The following is a 20,448-nucleotide window of genomic DNA, read 5'->3' as shown; positions in this document are numbered from 1 at the left end:
TGAACTGTTGTATAAAATTAATTTCACATTTGCACAGATTAAAAAAAAAAAAAAAAAAAAAAAAAAAAAGCAAGGTCATTCCGTGTCAACCAGCATATGAGCTAAGCGGAATGGTGTGACACTCAATATTCCGCTCTATGCCAGTGCGCTCTGCACATTTACTCATGGCCTGAGCGAACACTCCACTCATGTACCTCTCACGCTCACCGGTAATACGATGTTTGCTTAAATACCGCTCCAACATTAAATTTCTCTGCACATCTTCCTGTTTGTAATGAATTTCTTGAATAAATGTCTCAATTACTGTAGGCCTATATATATAACAGTTATGGTATTTGTGGCTTTAAAGCATTGTTTTATAAAGTAGAAGGCTATAAATAAACGTTACATGACTTGACTGGATAGTGCCGAATTGCAGAGCTTGTGCAAACATATCCACATCACTATGATCAGATGATTTCTTAACTGCTGTTTTCTCACCTATGTAAATGTAAAAATACATTGATATGGATCGATACATCGATCAAATGACTAACAATATGATGTATTAATGCAATGTGTTAAAAAAAAAAAAAAAAAAGAAAAAGAAAAAAAGAAAAATCGATACCTATATAAATATTTTTTAAAACATCTTTATTTTGACAATCTCCACATCTTCATGCAATGTCCATCTATGCATTACTGGCACCAACGTGTGCATTCTCGTTTAAACTCACTAGGGCAATACCTGTGTTCCAGTTCAGAGGCTGCATCTTTTAACGGATATGGACTTCAGAGGCTGCATCCTTCGAAGGCAGCGAAGGTCGGACTGAGCGTTTTAAATGGGATGGTCTAGCCTATGGAGGAATGTTCTTGTCGCCTAGCAACTGTGCTAGCTGCCGTTGATAAGTGGCAGTAATGTTTGTACTGGCCTTTTTTGAAAGTTATATTAAACTGTCTGAAAAGAAAAACAGGGTTCACAAATTGTCTAAATATGTTCACCATGGTCCATTTCTGTATATAATGAAGAGTATAAATTATATATTATATATAATCACATCTTGGTAAGATATAAGTCAACTTTTGAACAGCTTAAAGATTTTTTTTTTTTTTTTTTTTTTTTACATTTGTATCATTAGATATTTGGAGGGTGCGTTTGAAGGAGCCTTCGAATTGGGACAGCCTTTATCGCACCGTTGTGATGCAATCAGCCTTCGAATGTGGTCTTCGAAGGACGCAGCCATAGCTAATAATAAGGACTGTCCGATGGCCCATGGCCAGTGTGAAAGATGGAACTGTCACTGTCCCAATCAGGGCAGTGCTGAATTGTCACAAAACTTTATAAGTTGCACGTGTTTTAAGCCTTGCAATTTTAAGCATTCAAGTGCAAACAGATGCAAAAGAGAAATTATTTCAGATCTTAAGCGTTGTGTGAGAAGTTTCCTGTGTGCACACATCCATAGCATGCACACATGCTATGGATGTGTGCATGCTTCTTGCATGCTATGGATGTGTGCATGCTTCATGCTATGGATGTGTCTTTCACTTCTTGTGCTTGAACTGACAAATACAGACAAAATTATGTTAAAATGACCGTCTCGGTGAATATCCTAGTAAACACAGTCGGTTGTCTTAAGTGAGCGTGCCTGTAACTCAAAAAATAATACAGATATCTCAAAATGTTTTTAGATTCTGGTTCTTAAATTAAAATAGTTGTAAAGAACATACCTGTCTGAGTAACAAAATATATTATTTTTCCAGTGCTTGAGTGACTGTAACTCAAGCAGTATTAAAGCAACACTATGGAACATTTGCTCACGGTTCCCCCATGTGGTTGATAAGCACAACTGTCTGTTACCAGTGTCGTAATTACTGTCGCTGTATAAGCTTCCCCGTGGGCAGCGCAATACACATGAATTTGTTGACTAAGCTGACGGAACCGGCGAATGCAGAAACCTCGTTTGGAAACCATGTCCACCGACCAAGTAATGTAGCCTGTGTTACACTTTGTTCTACAAATATCATTACATAGTTTTATTTATTGTTACTCCAGAAATGAAAAGTACAATGACAAAAAAAACGGTAGTATGTTAGCCTAGTTTTTTTTGCTCACATAATTCGTATGTAGCATTGTTTGCAAAGGGTGTAATTTGTATAATAGAATAAAATGTTGTCCGCATGGTTTTGAGACTTGCATATTAGATCATTTCCTCTTATAGTTAGCTGTTGGCTAACTCCACCCAGGCTACGGGTAAAATATGTGACGTATGCCGTAAAGCAGGTAGCACTCGTCCGCTGGCAGGGGAAGGGCGGGGCTGTGTGTACCGAACCAAACACGAAACTTGCAGAGTGTGGTTGTAACTGCTAGGAGGCTGCTCAGGTAGCAACAGCAGTAGAATTTGTCCGGTTAAGAGTTGTTCTACCACTGAAATAATTTTAGAGACATTATTTTAAGGGTCTAAAAACTACATAGTGTTGCTTTAAAGATAACTCAGTATCCTTTTAGATTCTGATTCTTAAACTTTTCTATGGATATGTTCATTTTTAAGGCCCTATATAGTTTATTCCCAGAGATATAGCAAATTGTTGAACTTTACCCATTTGCAATGGTTGAAAACCAAATGTGGGTGACTTTGCATATGGCTGCTACTTACTGTATTGAAAGAGGAATGTCTGAAAATTAAATAATGTTAAAAGTGAAAATGTGCCTTTATTTATTCACATAAAAACAACAATATAATTACATTAATTTTTGAGAGTCCAAACATACTGTTATTAAGAATATAGAAAACATAGGTATTTTGCTGGTTCAATCATTTTATTTCACATTTTGCATTTCAGAAATTTACTACAAATCTCTGAAAGGAAGTTAATGTGCCTAAACTTAGCCATTTCAGTGTATTGGTATGTTCAATGCAGTTGTTTTGATAGAAGAAAAGATAAATATCTAGTTTTAACATTATTTGTTTTTCAGACATTTATCTTTAAATACAATCCCCTGGTTTCACAGACAAGGCTTAAGCTAGTCCTAGAGTAAAATGTTCGAGGTGTTTCAACTGAAAGCAACTTATGCTGACATATCTTAAAATATGCCAGTGTTATTGTTTTGTCTCAAGATGCACACCAGTAATGTTTTTTTTCTAGGGTATGTTTATAAAAGCTACTTAAATGCCCTAATTGAACTAAGGCCTAGTCCTGGCTTAGTCTAAGCCCTGTCTGTGAAACCAGGCCAATAAGTATTAGCTGTTTGAAAAGTCATCCATATTTGGTTTTCGACCACTGAAAATGGGTAAAGTTTAACAATTTGCACATGAAACCACGTAGGGCCTTAAAAATAAACATTCCAAAAGAAAGGTTCATTAAGAACCAGAATCTAAAAGGATATCTTTAATACTTCTTGAGTTACAGGAATGCAAACTTTGGAAAAACAATATATTTGTCTCCAAATCTCAGGTGAAAAATTAATTTTAACCCTCCTCTACAAAATACTGGACTACTCAATAAATATTCATCCATGACATTGATTATTTTTTCTTTAATCACTATGTACGTTAGTCTTATGTTTCCAAGAGATCTTGTGATATTAAAACGTGATGATATTTCTCTTTGAGGTGAAAAGCTGTCTCGGGATATCAGCATGAGTTGAGTTTGTGGCAAAACCTTCACAATGCGGGTATTATTTTGTTCTGTCTTTTACTGCATATAATAATTCATACTCGGAAAACAAAATTGAAGTGACATTAATTGCAGGCATTTGTTATAATGCATACCCCCGGTTTCAGACAAGGCTTAAGCTAGTCCTAAACTAAATTGCACTTTCTAGTGCACATTTATAAAAGATACTTAAATATTCTAATTTAACTAAGGCCTAATCCTGGCTTAGGCTAAGCCCTGTCTGTGAAACTGGGCCATAATGTACATACCTTGATTGTTTATGTATATTACATTATTTATTTTAACAGTGTTGTTCAATAAAACCGTAAAATTACTTTTGATACTATGTAAACCAATTATTATTGCCTCATTGTTATTATATATGTATTTTGAGTCATTTTAAAGGGTATTCATTTAGGTCTATTTTTATTACCACAAGAAAATGATCCAATTACTCAATTAATTGTCAAAATAATTGACAAACTCGATTAACAAAAATAATCATTAGTGACAGCCCTAGATTACTTAGAAGGGTTAGTTCACCCAAAAATGAAAATTACCCTATGATATACATTCTTCTTTCAGACGAATATAATCAGAGTTATATTAAATAATGTCCAGGGTAATCCATTCTTTATAATGGGAGTGGATGGTGCCCCAAATTCTAAAGACAGAAAAAATGCACTCATCCATTATAAAAGAAGTCCACACAGCTCTGGGGGGTAAATAAAGGCCTTCTGAAGCAAAGCGATGCGTTTGTGTAAGAAAAATATCCATATTTAAAACTTTATAAACTGTAATCTCTAACTTCCGCTAGCTGTTGTACGCGCATTCACGAGAGAGTGGCGTTCCAGCTTGTGACGTAAGACGCATGCGCAGCGAGAGCTCCGGTGAGAATATGCTCACGAGAACCAAGTTGTGTACAGCAAAGGAAATCCACGTGAAGAAGCGAATTATTTGAGCTATACTCTACATTTTATTAGTGTAAAAATGCTGATTTCTTGTGAGTATCCGGGTTGCTTCAACAAAGCTAAAGTCTTGAGATTACATGCGCCGACATCAAAGGGAGATGCAGAGCGCTGTGCGTGACTGGCTGCCGCTTCAAACCTGGATTGAGTTACCGCTTTCTCTATCAGTTGCGCAGTTTGTTTACTGCTTGCTATCTGGGTGTGTTGTCTCCCTCTAGGCCTGCTGTTTGTGGTGATGTGACTAACGTGGCTAACGTGGTTTTTGCTAGTGATTGGCATGTACTCCGACAATATAAACATGCCCCGGCCAACAGTTTTTCAGGTTGTTTTGCTGCTGCAGCCTCCTCCTCCATCTCCCGGAGTTCTGCACATGCGTCCTACGTCATAAGCTGGGACGCCACTCTCTCGTGAACGCGCCACTCTCTCGTGAATGCCAGTTAGCGGAAGCTAGAGATTACAGTTTATAAAGTTTGAAATATGGATATTATTTAATGTAACGTAATGTAGATTATATTTGTCTGAAAGAAGAATGTCATTTACCCCTAGGATGGCTTGAGGGTGAGTAAATCATGGGGTAATTTTCATTTTTGGGTGAACTATCCCTTTAAATGATAAGTAAAATTCACGTGCATTGTTTAGCATTTTGTTACTTTCAGTCAAATAAAATACCATTTTTCTAGTCATTTCTTAAATATAGTGTTTCTTAGTTAAAAATTCTTGTGTATTATCTCATTAGCTAAGTGTATTTTATATAGGCCACTGTGTAATTCGCACCCTGATTTTATCATATTATAATCATGCACATACCAGATAAATGCTCTTGAGCACATTCTCACTGGACAGCTCCTGCTCTTTTAAGTAAACTTTCAAGTTGCGCATATCCTTCTGCAGATGATTCTCGAGGACAGCGTGCTTCTTCTGCAGCTGTTTGGTACTGACGACACTTTCAGCCTTCAGCTCAGACAGCATGTTCTGCTGTTCATACAATAAGTGCTTGACCTTCTGCTTGTAAACCTGAACAACAACAGATTCATGTCAGACATGGTGTTCATTATGAGCCCACATGCAATTAATTTAGGGTAAAAATTACATGGACATCACTCTTTTAAGCACCTTAATTTCCACTTGGTGGCGCTCCTCAGCCTCCTCCAGTTCACGCTCTCTGTTTCTCAGCTCACACTTATTTTCTTCCAGATGTCTTCTGGTGATTTCCCAAAATGTGTGGATTTTGTCCCTCTCTAGCTGAAAATAGTTGCGTTCCTCTCGTTCTCTGTCCAGCTCTTCTCGAAGACGCACAATGTGCTCCTCCAACTACAAAACACTCATGAGTTTTGTAGATTGGAGTTTCAGGCAGATAGGTAAAAATCAAATAAAAAATAATGGCTGCCATCAACAAAGTGTGCTTGATTTCATTATTTTTTAAATTAGTATTATTATTATTTTCATTAGGGTGAACTGACCGACTAGGACATTATTATTATTATTATTATTGCAGACAACAACAACGCTAAATACGAGAAAATCAGACCTGCTCTTTGGACATCTCCTCTGTGGACAAGCCATCCACTACTGTTGGAGTTTTGCCTTTTGGGGACTTATTGGAAGATTTTCTCTTTGGCGGCTGGAATATGAACAGAAACAGGAAAAGTTCAATAAAGCTTAAGTCTCTTGTATTGGATAATTACTGTATATTTCTATATTTTCCGTATTTTATAAACATAGTTATACTATTAATGGATTAACGTCTCAAAATCAATATATTGCAGGGGATACATTTTAATTTGCGGAAATGCCATTTGCACTAAAAATATTTGATCAGACTTTGGCTTCTGTATTAGCCGATGAGCTAGCGTCTCACCCTTGGACCAACAACAACAGCGATACTGGGCTTCATTTATTTATCCATGATTAAATTTCTTCTGACAATAGATGAACGATTTCATAAATACGATTTCATTATTATTTAATACTTGCTTACCATTGTTTGTGAACGCGTTAACACCACCTCAACTGAAAATAAAGTGGCTTGTAGCTTCACATGCTGCTACTACTCAACAACGGTTTCCTAGCAACATGAGAGCTCGGCTTAGCAAATGTCTTCTTCTTTCTTGAATGATTTGGCGTTTTCCACAGCATAAGCAAATAGCGCCACCTGCTGTTTCCTTTTCTAACATGGATATGTTTTTGTACAACCAAGAGTAGTAGTTAAATCACTTAAGATGAAAAATCCCTCAGCATCTGGTTGAACATAACTAGGAATTATACTAAAGGACAACAAACTTACAATAAATAAATAAATATATAAATTAATAAAATAAAATAAAATAAATAATGTAAAATAAATTAAATATAGATAAAAAACTAAAAAAGATGACTTTCTTAAATTATACTTAGCCAGCTTAGGGGCTTTCATGTCTTTAAAACGTTCAAAGAGTTGCTCAAGAGTTTAACCTCATTTCCCAAAGCTGAACTTTAAAATATCTGCACTCACGGTGCGTGTCCACTGGCACGTGGCAGAGAGAGAGCGTACTTGGCAGTCTGTGGAAGCCACAGAATAAAATAATACTAAAAAAAGTTAACTTTGAGTTTATATTTCACAATTCTTAGAAGGAAAAACAGAATTGTGAGATATAACGTTACTCGTCGTTATTCTGTCTTTTTTCCTCAGAATTGCGAGTGTACACTACCGGTCAAAAGTTTTTTAATGCAGTTTTTGAAAAGATTTTTTAATGTTTTTAAAATAAGTCTCTTCTGCTCACCAAGGCTTCATTTATTTGATCCAAAATACAGCAAAAACAGTAATTCATATTGTGAAATATTTTTTACAATTTAAAATATCTGTTTTCTATTTGAATATATTGTGTTGGCAAAGCTGAATTTTCAGCCTCATACTCCAGTCTTCAGTGTCACATGATCCTTCAGAAATCATTCTAATATGCTGATTTGCTGTTCAAGAAACATTTATTATTATTATTATTATTATGAATGTTGAAAAAAGTTGTGTAATATTTTTCAGGACTATTTGATGAATAGAAAGTTCAAAAGAACAGCATTTATCTGAAATATAAAGCTTTTGCAACATTATAAATGTATATTGTGGCGAGGGGGGCGTGGTTCAGCGGAGTCAGCAGCGGGAGAGAGAGTCAGGAGACGAACGGTGAGTGAGTGGGTTAAATGCAAATGACGAACACCTGTCTCTTGTTTCAGTAATTGGTGTGGAGAGAGTATATAACACCAGGAGAAACAGGAGTGGAGGAGAGAGAGAAGGACTACTGACTGCTGCCCCGCTGGATATGTCTTTTTGAGAGAGAATTGTGAATGATTTATGACCGCTTTGTGCCTGTCTGCACCCCTTTGTTTTTTGTATATGGTGAATTAGTTCAAATAAAGCAGTCAGTAGTCAAGCCGACCCTGTCCTCTTCCTTCCTGAATCCTGAACCTTGCTACACTGGTGCCGAAACCCGGGAAGGAAGACGGAAGCCGCCGCCATGCAATCGTCCTCCGGATCGCCATTTGCGGAGATTATCACCTCCCTCGCGGTCATGCAACAAGAACAACACCAGGCCCTGCTGGACTTGAGACAGGATCAAGAGAGGTGCTTCCAAGTCGTTGTTCAAGCCCAGCAGGAGGACCGCGAGAGGTTCCGGAGCTGGATTGACCGGGAGGTTCGACCGGAAGCCCTGGAACCTCGAGCTGTGCCCGCCCACCTACCACTCAACAAAATGGAATCTGAGGACGACCCGGAGGTATTCATCGACCTCTTCCAGAAGACGGCCGAGCTGTCGGGCTGGCCGCGGGACCAGTGGCCGATGCGCCTGGTCCCATTGCTCTCCGGGGAGTCCCAGATAGCGGCACAGCAGCTTCCGGTGCAGAATCTCCTGGTCTTCGACGACCTGAAAAGGGCCATCCTCCAGCGGGTCGGCCGGAGCCCTGAAGAACATCGCCAGGGGTTCCGTTGGTTCCCGGGTTTCCACTGGGGCGGCGGGGAGGTCTGGGCCAGCCTGTTGGCGTTGCGGGGACCCGGAGCATTTCGTGGACAGGTGCCCAGTGATGGAGGTTGGGACAATGGTCCGGGTCCCGGACGCCCCGCAGGCTGCCAAGCTGGCTGGTATCAAATACCTGTGAGTATCAAGGGGGGTACCTATCAGGCCTTGGTGGATTCAGGCTGTAACCAAACCTCGATCCATCAAAGCCTGATTTCATCCGGGGCATTGGATACAAGCCGCGTGGTTAAGGTGCGGTGTGTACACGGGGATGTGGTGGTATATCCGGTAGTGCCGGTCATTATCCAATTCAGGGGCCAAAAGCATAGCATTGAGGTGGCAGTTAATCCGCACCTCCGGCATCCGTTAATTTTGGGGACAAATTGGCCAGCATTTTCTGAACTATTGGGTTATTTATGCACGGATGCCTCTTGGGGAAAAAAAAGGCGATGGTTGGGGATGCGCAAGTACAGGCGGGAGAGACTGAACGGGGACCACTGAGTGCTGCTTCAGGGGAACAGAGGGAAATTGAGAGAATAATTCTCTCTGATCGCGATGACTTTCCCCTGGAGCAGTCTCAGGATGAGACACTAAAACGTGCATTTGAGCAGGTCCAAACCATCGACGGTCAGCCTCTCCAGCCTGGACGGGCGCTTACCTATCCATATTTTGCAGTTATAAAAAATCGGTTGTATCGGGTGACCCAAGACACCCAGACAAAAAAAAAAACAACCCAGTTGTTAGTTCCAAGGAGCCGCAGGGAAATGCTTTTCCAAGCGGCTCATTCTAATCCAATGGCTGAACCACGCCCCCCTCGCCACATATATATACTGTCACTTTCGATCAATTTAATGCATCCAAAAAAAAAAAAAAAAAAATGCATGCAAAAAATAAATAATAATAATAATAATAATAATAATAATAATAATAATTACTGACCTCAAACTTTTGAACGGTAGTGATAATGTTACAAAAACTTTCTATTTCAGATAAATACTGTTCTTTTGAACTTTCTATTCATCAAATAATCCTAAAAAAAAGTGTATACAATGAGCAGCAAATCGGCATATTAGAATGATTTCTGAAGGATCATGTGACACTGAAGACTGGAGTAATGATGCTGAAAATTCAGCTTTGCCAACACAGAAATAAATTGCATTTTAAAATATATTCAAATAGAAAACAGTTATTTTAAATTGTAAAAATATTTCACAATATTACTGTTTTTGTACAATATTTCATAATGCTGCCTGCAACATAATCATGCATTGTTCGTTGTTGGCCAGAGGAGAACTGGCCCCCTGACTGAGCCTAGTTTCTCCCAAGGTTTTTTTTTCTCCTTTTTTGTTGTAGGGGAATTTTACAGTTAAAGACCCAAAAGACCAGATATGATGAATAAAGACCCGGAGTCATAGTTTTTAAAAAAAAGAATAAATTGAAGAAAATTTTACTGAGGAATAGTTTGCAGTTTCATCAGCAGAAGCCAGCTTCAAGTCTCACAAGGAGTTCGTAGGCCGCTCTGCGTACATTCACATTTCCATAACAATTATACTCTAACAGAGTCAACTAACTACGTCATTACTTCAGGTTGAATGATTCTGATTGGCTAAGTAAAAAAGACAAATTTGGTAATCTTCCACACATGGACAGATAGTCAGAAGCATATCTCCACTCGTCACGATGCTGACGAGGGGACCCTGGATTTAGGTACTGGATGTCCTTTTGGGTTCATGACATGGCGTCTGATGGTCTCAAGCAGAGTGCCAGTTGTCCACCAGTACAAAGGACCTGCACAGAACACTTAGCGCACATACACAAATACACATGATTCACAGCTTCGTCAAGGCTGAAGTTGATCTGAGCTCTCCTCTGAGCAGGAAATTTTCCCAAAACATACTGATAACATGTTCTTTTCTCTCAATGAGAGGTACAGACAATATACAAAATTATTTTCTAGTGTTGAAGACGCCATTCAAATAATTTAACAAAGATAAATGTTGATTAATAACTTAAAAGATATATATTGAAGCAGCAGTGGATTCCAGAATCTACCCCTTCAGTCCCCCCTTAAAGGCCAATGTGGAGTCCTAAACACCACATCTGGTCTAACAATTTAGGCCGCTTCAAAATTTTATATTGTTGACCCATGCTCCCCTGGCAGGTTAAAATGGTATATAATAGAAAATAGGTTTTCTCTTGAAGGACTTAACTAGAACAGAATATTCTACAGAGCACATAGTGCATTATTGACCTTCAGTCCTTACATATAGTTGTCTTTACATCAATCTTGGCTATTTGGTTTATCATCAAATTCCTTGACTACAAAACAAATACATATTTATTCTCTGGAAGCCGGGCTAAACGAGTAAGCACTGTTACTGCATTCCTGGCATGGGCCAGACCCTCAGTCACTCCTCAGATACTAAATACAGACATTGCCTGTAATCATAAACACCAGGATATATACACTGGTTTTTAGAAAACTATACTTTCCAATTCATTATATAATACAAGAAGATGGATTGTAAATCCACTCCTTTCACTATACCCCTTATAGATAATTTTTAAAGATTAAAAACAAACTTGTGGTCTAACTCAAAATAAACGTTGAAAAATAAATCAGATCCATCATAGTACTTTAAGTCTCTTAAATCATCCTTCAGTTTACAGTCTATAGACATATCATGTACCACCTTAACTGCAGAACATCTTTTAAATCTCTAAAACACTTTTAAAAATAGAAATAAAAAAAATTGAAAATAGAAAAATAGAAATAAAAGAAAACAAATTTACATAATCATTTCAATTATCATTTTCAATAAAACATAGAATTGTTACTTGTATGTAATAACCCTTTTGTTAAGATTTCTTTTCACAACAGACCCATTATAGCCCACAAAAAAACCATGAATAACCATAAACCTAAACTTTTTAATCTTAAAACATTTCATCAAAATGACATAAGCATCAAAACATATAAATTCAATTATAGCAACAACTTGTTTGTCTTGCCTTGCATATATCTTTATCATGTTAATCATACTCAATACCTAATTATTTTTAATCTGAAACTCAATTTATTTATTTATTTTTTTTTACAACATTTCACAGTACTCAGACCATGTCAACAATACAGCATTCGAAATCAAATAATTAAGACTTCCTTTAAAAAAGTTTTAAACTCAAATGTCTTGTCAGTTATAACTGCTTCGGCTAAATGACCAAAATCTTAACCCTTTTATTTGGCAGTGATACTTATCATCTGATTAGGTTTGCCACTGAAATTATTAAAATTTGTACTATAAGACATTATCGATTTCTTTAAAGCTGTTTTTGAAACAGTTTTACATCTTTTTTTTTTTCCATCACATTCATTTCAACTACTTATAATTTTGTCACTCTATCCCATCAAATTGTTAGTCTGCAGATCTAAAAAATATTATCATCATTGTCTCAGTCCCACTTATCTCTACTGTTTTGCAGAAACCAAAGTATTATTTTACTCAAATCTCAACCCCTAGGTTACACAGACAGCCTTATAGCTGCTTCCTCCTTCAACCCTTATTACATCAATTGTATTTCTCTAGACATCTAATGTCATGCATCCATTTAATGGATGAAAAATAAAACTTTTATCAGTTATGTTCACTCCTCCTTTGTTTGCCCACCGGCCTTCCATAAATTTGAGGGGTTTCTCTGGATAATTTACTAGTGACTTTGTTAATGTGTCACTTTGTCTCTGCCGTCAAATCTTATAACATTTACGTTTATCATTCTGATCAAACAAAGAAGACAGTGTTTAAATTTAGAACCGCAGTTAAATTTAACCCATGGATGGCAATCTTCAATTTCACAATTCCAATTTATATAAATGTTCTTAAACATACTAATCCAGAGAGTAATTCAAATCAACATCATAAATGACAAAAGTCATAATTACCATTAGCAGACAGAGCTGGATATCCAATCCACTTAAAGCTCATCCCATATTCTCTATCGTCTTTTCATCAGATTCAATCAGAATTATCAGCTTCTGTAAAGTTTTTCATTTCACTTAACCCATCTGTAATGATAAAACACTCATTCCAGAGGTTAATGACATATACACACACTGAGGACAGAATATTTCCCCAAACTAACACATGCTCATTGTCAAGGTTTTCTTTTGGTGTTAAATCTAAAAACATATTTAAACTTCACATTTTTCCTGTAGGTTTTACTCTTATTCAGTCTCAAAGCATGTCTCTTCACTATAATTTGTTTTTAGAAAAGTCAGCTGGGTTGTTTTAGTTCTAATATCTTTGTTTTATTTAGGCTTTAGCAGGCTGATAACAGACAGACAGAGTACCACCTCTCTCTCTTATTGCACAAATAATCTTTTCAACAGCCTCTCAAGACTGTAACTTTGACAGAATGTAATATTAAATTCATTACTATATAGAGAATAATCATTAACCAAGTTTAAAATGTAAATGTATATTTTTCAAATAAAAACCATTACCACAATCTAAAATCTTTTATTCTAGGAGGTTCTTTTGTTTAAATGTTGAATTCACTTAACTTTCTCTTGAATCTGCAAAATCAGTCTTCATCTTTAACCACCACCACGCCTTGGATTTATCCTATTCCATGTCTAATGCCCTTTCAAAACTGTAATAGAGACATATTTGTCACAGACACGCCAGGCTCTACACTCACTCAGACACAGCGCACGTCATCACCAGAGTTTTAATCACCCTCACCTGCAGCCCATCAGCACCCTCATTAACAGCAGCACAAAAGACTCACGCTCTCACTCAGTCACGGTCCGGTCTCGTTTGCACATGGTCTTACCTGTCTGCTTACCTCAAGGACTCCACCGAAGATACTTACCTGTCTCCTGTGTGTTCCCTCGACTCCTCGCTGTCTCCTCGTCTCCCATGAGTTCATCTGTGTCTGCTCAAGCTCCAAGTCTGTCATCCATCTGCCAATCCTGCAAAAACCAAGACAAGTATCAGTTCTTCTACAATATCTGCCAACGTGTTAACCTGCCTTCACTCACCTGCACTCTGTCATCATTCTGGTTGTTCAATAAAACATCTGCATCTTTATTCTTGTGTCGCTGTCCCCTTCTGTGTTTTAACAATATTAGTTCAAAATCCACACAACTTCATGAATTCAAGGACTCATCGTAATGCTGAATCCGAAACTTCTATACAGTTCTTGCCAAAAGGGCAACCAACATCATGTTAATAAATTTTGCTATTGCCTCATGGTCTCAGTCGGCTCTTGAAAGCTCATTCCCATCAGCTCTTTATCAATAATCTTCTTTTCCTCAGGGTCTTGTCCCCTGGCATATTTGCATCAAGTTGTGGACTTGTCACAATGAAAAACAAGCCATCCTAGGAATGCGGTTTCTGGTGAGTGGTATAGAGAAACATTTTTTGGGCAGACTGCTGTACCTTCTCACACTTCATCCCCCCTTAATGATGCCGCTGGCCTCACAGACATCCGCTCCACTCTCATACCCATCTCACATAAAACACCTCCCTTCGGGGTAGATGCCCAGTGGCAGCAGTAACCCCCTGCCTTAGGTTTTCCCCTGTCTGGCCAAAGAGGATCTTACCCATCTTACCCAGGATCTTATGAGAAATCACCTCGTGCACACTGGTGACCGCTCTTTCCCATCATGAAATCTTTGACAGTTTTCTTCAACAGAATCAGGTGTTTTCTGGAGATTAGGGAAGGAGCATTCAAAAGCCACCAGAGCCATTGGACTGCCTAATAGTGTTAAAACATGGAGACAGGTTAATTACAGCAGTATTTAATCACTAAAATCCATTCGACATCTTCGAAGCAGCAACATAAAAATGCTGAGATTATACTCAGTGAATTTAGTTATCACAATCGTCCATTCAGTGTAATTTACTGCTACATCTGTCACTGGAGCCATCTGCACATGGTGGTGACTAGGATGAGACAAAAAAGTTACTGGTCATAGAATAAATTCGTCAAAATAGTCACTTCTTTCATGTATGGTCTGTATTATTATTTTAAAGACTTCTTTAAAGTCATTGAGTTCTACTTTGAAAAATGTAACAACTAATTGCCCTCTTCATGGCAATCATTTCTTTTAACATCTCTGTGTCCATGATTTTCAACTGAGATACTGTGCTTCACTATAAATAGCTTGTTATCACTTATGACACAAGCTCAGATAGCAGCTTTTAGCTGACTTTGAAAGAGAGAGACTCTGAGGATTTCAGGACTAGTACACTGCCTTTTTATAACTTTTAACATCAAACTTTATCTACTGTCTTTTGACTCTGGCCCAGCTTAAGACTTTGCCAGAAATTACATAACTTTTTAAAATAAACAACTGTGCTTATATTTGTCTTTTACTCATACATCATGGAAATTAGAAATTAGAAATTTCCAATCAGGTTGAGTGTCTGTTACAACTGGCAGTCTCATTTTTGCCATTTAAACTCCCTTCATTTTGACCATCAAAAACCAAATATTTAGAAATTAAAGGTCCTAAATCATTTTACACTATGGTAGTGATGCGCTCATCACATAAAACATACTGTGAGACTGTTCAAATATTTTTCCATAAAGTGAAACATTCTTTCAGAATTTTCATTTTCATCCCTATTTTCATCCTCTACTTACTTTTTATATATTTTTTTTAAACTCACGTTTTAGACTTATTGTCTGTAATTTTACATTAACCTGTATTTGTCCATTCAATTTAAAACTTATTGTTATAGATATTTTCTTCAAAAGGAATTCCTTGAGACTACAATCTTATGACCTTATTGTTATCTCTTGTTGTTTCTCTGTTTCACAAGCTCATTCTCAGACAGAGTGGAAGTCTCTTTTTTTTGTTTCTTTCTTTCCTTTCTTTTGTTTACAATATTTGCAAGTATGGCCAAGTTTCCTACACTTGTGGCATTTTAAGGGATGTTTACGGCATGAACGAGCCAAATGCCCCTTCCTACCACACTGGTAACATTCTATGTCATCTTGTGGATTTGTTTTAGCTTTACCCACAGCAGCCGACACTTTGCCTATATTTTGATCTTTGTGAGCTTGTAAACGGCTCACCATGATAGCAGTGAGTCCCAATTTGTAAGGTCAACAGAGCCACTGTTAAGCAGTTCTCTGTATTCTTTTGACAGTCCACCACTGGCGGATTCAATCATAATAGCTGAATCATAATCTTCATGATTATCATTAGCAGCACAGTAATTTTCATAAGCTGCACGGAAACGCTCAACATATTCTAAGGGGTTTTCACCAGGTTTTTGTTTGACTTGGGTCACACTTGTCCAGGGAAATGATTTCCGACCCAGGATTTCTTTTACTTGTCTTCTATAGTCACCGTAAGGGCCCTCAGTCTGGTTCTCAGTCTGTGAGGCAGTGCCTAAAGCAGCAGCTGCTTGGACAGTCTGAGAAGAGAGGGCAGGAGTGGAGGTAGCAGATAAACCCAGCAATGGATCACAATTCATGGCATTATCTGCTTTTGCAAAAGCTATCTCAAGCCCTTTACTCAAACTACTCAGATCACACCCTATATCAATCCCACTGATTTCAGCCATTTTCTCACGTTTGGCAATCAGACTGTACCATCCCTCAGTTACTTCTGGGATTTTCCTTTCAGGGGTTAAAGGTACACCACCCATTTTACAAATCCATGAATAAGCACAAACAGCTAAAAATTTGAATTTTTCTGGTTCTTTCTTTGTTTGTAGCCAGTCAAGTTGTTGTTTAACTTTCCAATCAGAATCAAAACCCTGACTAACCATTTTCTTAATAATCTCTGCAAATGTCTTTGAAGTGAGGGCTTCAGAGCAGAGCTGCTTACAGCATTTGCTCTCTTCTACCTCATTATCTGTATCTGGACTGATCAAGTTACTGATCAAGTTGCTCAATTTGTCAGCCATATCTTAGTCAAAGTTAATACTCACCTGAAATAGATGGAGGCGGCAATCTTTGAAAAACACAGCTTTGGCTTCTGCTTGATGAAACTGAAAAGTATACTCCAAAATCACAGTTACATACTGGTCCAAGCCAATTAGGGTCACAAAATCTTACTTTTCTCGGAATCGTTCCAGATGCATCCCAGGCAAACAAGAAACCCTATATCTATTTATTTATTTTTGTAATTCACTAATAATTTAATCCCTAACTGTCTGAATCGCTAAGTTCGGGGTACCCCTATCTGATGTGGAAGAGACAGAGTCAGGTTCACGGTGCCACCGGATCTACCTATCCAGTGCCTTACACTCCCTGTAGGGGGACATCTGTACACCACGCAGTATCCTAGTCACTTTTGTGTCCCTGTATTGGAATGCGTTCGATGTGTTGCCTGCTGTTCCGTGGCTTCAGCGATTTCTTATACTATCAAATTCAATGATCATCAATATCATAAAGCTAGTATAATTAATGTACTTTCCTGGCCTCAAAATCCGGTTCCACGGTACTCCTCACTCACGTCTGAGTGAAGCTATCCCGTTCCTCTTACCCAGTCTCTTCCACTCAGATAGCCCTAGCTAGGGCTGTGATGGTGGCAACTTTTTACTACCGCGGTGGGAAATCACCAATAACTGCCGGTGTTGCGGTGGTGGGGTCCGGGTTGGTTTATATATATATATATATATATATATACATATACACACACACACATATACATATATATATATATATATATATATATATATATACATATATATCTGAGGTTGCGTTAGACTTGCGTTTCGCCGTCATTTTGATGGACAGGATCGTAAAAAAAATCCGTCATAATCAATTATTTAAATTTTTTATATTTTAATGATAAGACATTTGATAGCTTCTGATTTCGTCCACATTTTCATTTTTATTCACGAACTTACAGGATAAGCAAATAGGCATAGGCTATGCATTTATTTATATTATTAAAAGAAAGTTGATCAAAGACTGCGTCATTTTTCATCTTGAACACTTGTCGAGGATCGTGAGTGAACGTGATCATCCTTTCCTCTTTACTACTGTACAGAACGAAATAAACATGAATGAAAATCAAAAAATATGTTGAAAGATACAGTAGCTTACCATCAGTTCAATCAAGTGTTGCAAACAATGTCACATAACATTATACCTCAGAAAAGCCAGTCGTTGAAACCACCCGAAACGAACCATTTAAAACAAAACTAACTGGATTCCCTGCTGAAAAAAACAATAGAAACCATTACAGAAATTGTAATGGTTTTAATGGCTTTAAAGGGAACTGTATTGGTTTTAATGGAAAATGTAATGGTCCTAGTGGGTTTCTATCCCAGCTAACCAAAATATGTGACTGTTACGTAACTGCAATGTAATTTGGTGACCAAACTTTCGTCGTGGCGACGTAACTAGTTACGTTGTGGCAGCCGGAAAAGTAAATTCCCAGATACGTTGCCACAACGTAACTTTGTGACGTTGCCAGTTAGTAACTGCGACGTCATGGCAACGTTGTGTATCAATGGTTGTGTGTTGGTAATCAGTTGGTAATTTTTATTAGGGCCCAAGCACCAAAGTGCGAGGACCCTATTGGATTTCCTCCATTTATTATTAGGGGCCGAGCACCAAAGTGCGAGGACCCTATTGGATTTCCTCTGTTTATTAGGGCCCAAGCCACTAAGGCCTATTGTTCTCCTAAGGATTATTATTATTATTTTTTTTTTTTTCTTCAAACTTCCAGGGCTTTTTGGGGGCCTTAACGTGCTCAAAAACTCTTGAAAATTGGCACACACATTGGAATCTGCGGCCATTAGGACGCCGCAGAGGCTGGGACCCGGGTGTGGCACAGGGGCTCGACAGCGCCCCCTTGAATGGGATCCGAAAACTTGGCCATATATCAAACACGCTTGCATGTATTCGTATGAAACTCAGTACACATAAAGACCTCATCGGGCCTAACAACTTTCGTGCTCTAAGTTATACGCCAGCTTAACAGGAAGTCAGCTATTATGGGTTGTTTGAAAAACGCATGCTCTGGAATTTGATATACTCCTCCTAGGTGATTAATCCGATTACCACCAAACTCGGTCAGCATGAAGTCAGGACATTGATGATGAAAAATTGCCAGCGGATTTTTGATATCTCAAACGGTTTGGCCGTGGCGAGGCAACAAATTTATGGCGAGAAAAGGTAAACAGGAAATGTATTATAATACCTGCATACATTGATTGATTTTGATCAAACGTCAGCTGTGTGTTTGTTGTACAAGCCTGATCACATGGATGTGACTATTGTGAGTCAAAGTTATAGTGCCACCAACTGGCAGCAGGAAGTGTGTCACTTTCAACTTGCTTTGAGATCACCCTCTTATTTTTATCCGATTTGCTTCAAACTTTATCAGAATAATGTCAAAACATGGCAGATGTAGACCTTTGAAAAGAATTGTGATATCTCAAACACCATTACCATGGCAACGCATCAAACTTTAATATTCGTTTTGGAAGCTTTTGAGACTCTTAACATGCTTCAAATTGCATGAAACTCAATACACACATCAGAGATGTCAACCAGTAGACATGGGCAAAACCGTAGAAATGGGAGGGGAGCTGGGCCTCTATAGCGCCACCTTTTGACAAAAGTGGGGGGGTTAGTTTAACCTACAGTCACCAAACTCGGTACACATATTGGTCTCATTAAGCAGGACAACTTTCTAATTTACAGTCATTAGCTCCGACCAACAGGAAGTCAGATATTTTGGTTTGAATGTGGATTTTTTGAATAAACAGGCTCTGAATTTTAAACTACTACTTCTAGGGGGTTTATTCGATTCAGACCAAACATTTTTTACCATGGTGCTAAGACATTGAAGATGTTAAATTGAGAACGGATAATGGATATCTCGAACGGTGTTGCCATGATGATAGATTGAAGTAATGTCAAACAAGGGAAATGGAATGACTCATATTTTCTATAAAAAACACTATACACAATTAATTTATATATAGAATAATACAAATGTTTGAAATAAACACATTTTATTCTTTTTTCAATTCAAAAAGCATGTGTGAGTTAAAAATAGGCAGATTAATTATATCTGATTGAAAAATGGATAAATGTCATACATAGAGTAACAACTAGAGGGCAGCATATAAGCAATAGAGCAATAGTTTAGATTCATGGATCAATGATTTCTTTTTTATTTTATACTGTATGTGCAGGTATATTTAAAGATTTATCAAAGACTACTTTATGTCACAATTTAGATGTTTTTTTTTGTTTGTTTGTTTAAAATGATCTTCTCAGTCTGTCTCTGTCTCTTTCTCTGTCCTTCCCCTCCCCCTTGCTCCCTCAGTCTCACTCATTATCTGTGTGTGTGTGTGTGTGTATGTGTGTCTGTCTGTCAGTTTTACACCGTTGATCAGTTCTTTAACCCTTTTCTTGCAGACTCACTGTCCTTCAGAGTTTAGTGCCAACCCTAATCAAACACACCTGAAGCAGCTAATCATGCCAGTTTATTTGTAGGCCACTGACAATATAGTATTATATTATTAGTTTGATAATTAAGTTAATTAAAATATAAAAACACACTGCAAATGATAACTTCACACTCATTTAAAATTGAACTATGACACTATATCACTATTTGGACAGGACTACTTTTCTAAATGACACGAGTTACAATTCTTATTACCCAACAACTGTGATTTCATGTATTAATTCAGACAAGACTAGATTTTTTTTTTTCTTTTTTACAAAGGAGAGTGTGTGTTTTGTAGACATGGGCGTTACAGAAGTTCATGTGCTGTGTTTGCGAGCATCACGTACGACGCATATGTTTTTAAATTAATTATTTATTGATATAATTCTAATTTATTCAAAACCCATATTTACATAAATTTCACATG

General features: G+C 37.6%; 1 protein-coding gene across 5 annotated transcripts in view; it reads right to left on the bottom strand.

The window, feature by feature from the left end:
* gas8 (growth arrest-specific 8) overlaps positions 1 to 6,746 on the bottom strand; it is a 122,114-nt gene extending 115,368 nt beyond the window's left edge. For 3 of the 5 annotated variants that reach the window (XM_051871034.1, XM_051871033.1, XM_051871032.1), the window contains exons 1-4: positions 6,580 to 6,745; positions 6,130 to 6,222; positions 5,715 to 5,912; positions 5,409 to 5,615 (exon numbers count right to left, since the gene is read on the bottom strand). In XM_051871034.1, coding sequence (XP_051726994.1) covers positions 5,409 to 5,615; positions 5,715 to 5,912; positions 6,130 to 6,222; positions 6,580 to 6,582 — 501 coding nt within the window. In that variant the 5' untranslated portion in view covers positions 6,583 to 6,745. Of the gene's footprint in view, positions 1 to 5,408; positions 5,616 to 5,714; positions 5,913 to 6,129; positions 6,223 to 6,579 lie in introns of those variants that run through there. The other 2 variants (XM_051871035.1, XM_051871036.1) reach the window with 2 other exon arrangements.
* Between the last annotated feature and the right edge of the window lie 13,702 nt (positions 6,747 to 20,448).

This window comes from Ctenopharyngodon idella, chromosome 18, assembly GCF_019924925.1.
Source record: "Ctenopharyngodon idella isolate HZGC_01 chromosome 18, HZGC01, whole genome shotgun sequence".
Lineage (NCBI taxonomy): Eukaryota > Metazoa > Chordata > Actinopteri > Cypriniformes > Xenocyprididae > Ctenopharyngodon > Ctenopharyngodon idella.
The sequence above is the reverse complement of the archived record's forward strand: the minus strand, read 5'-3'. Positions and strand labels throughout refer to the sequence as shown.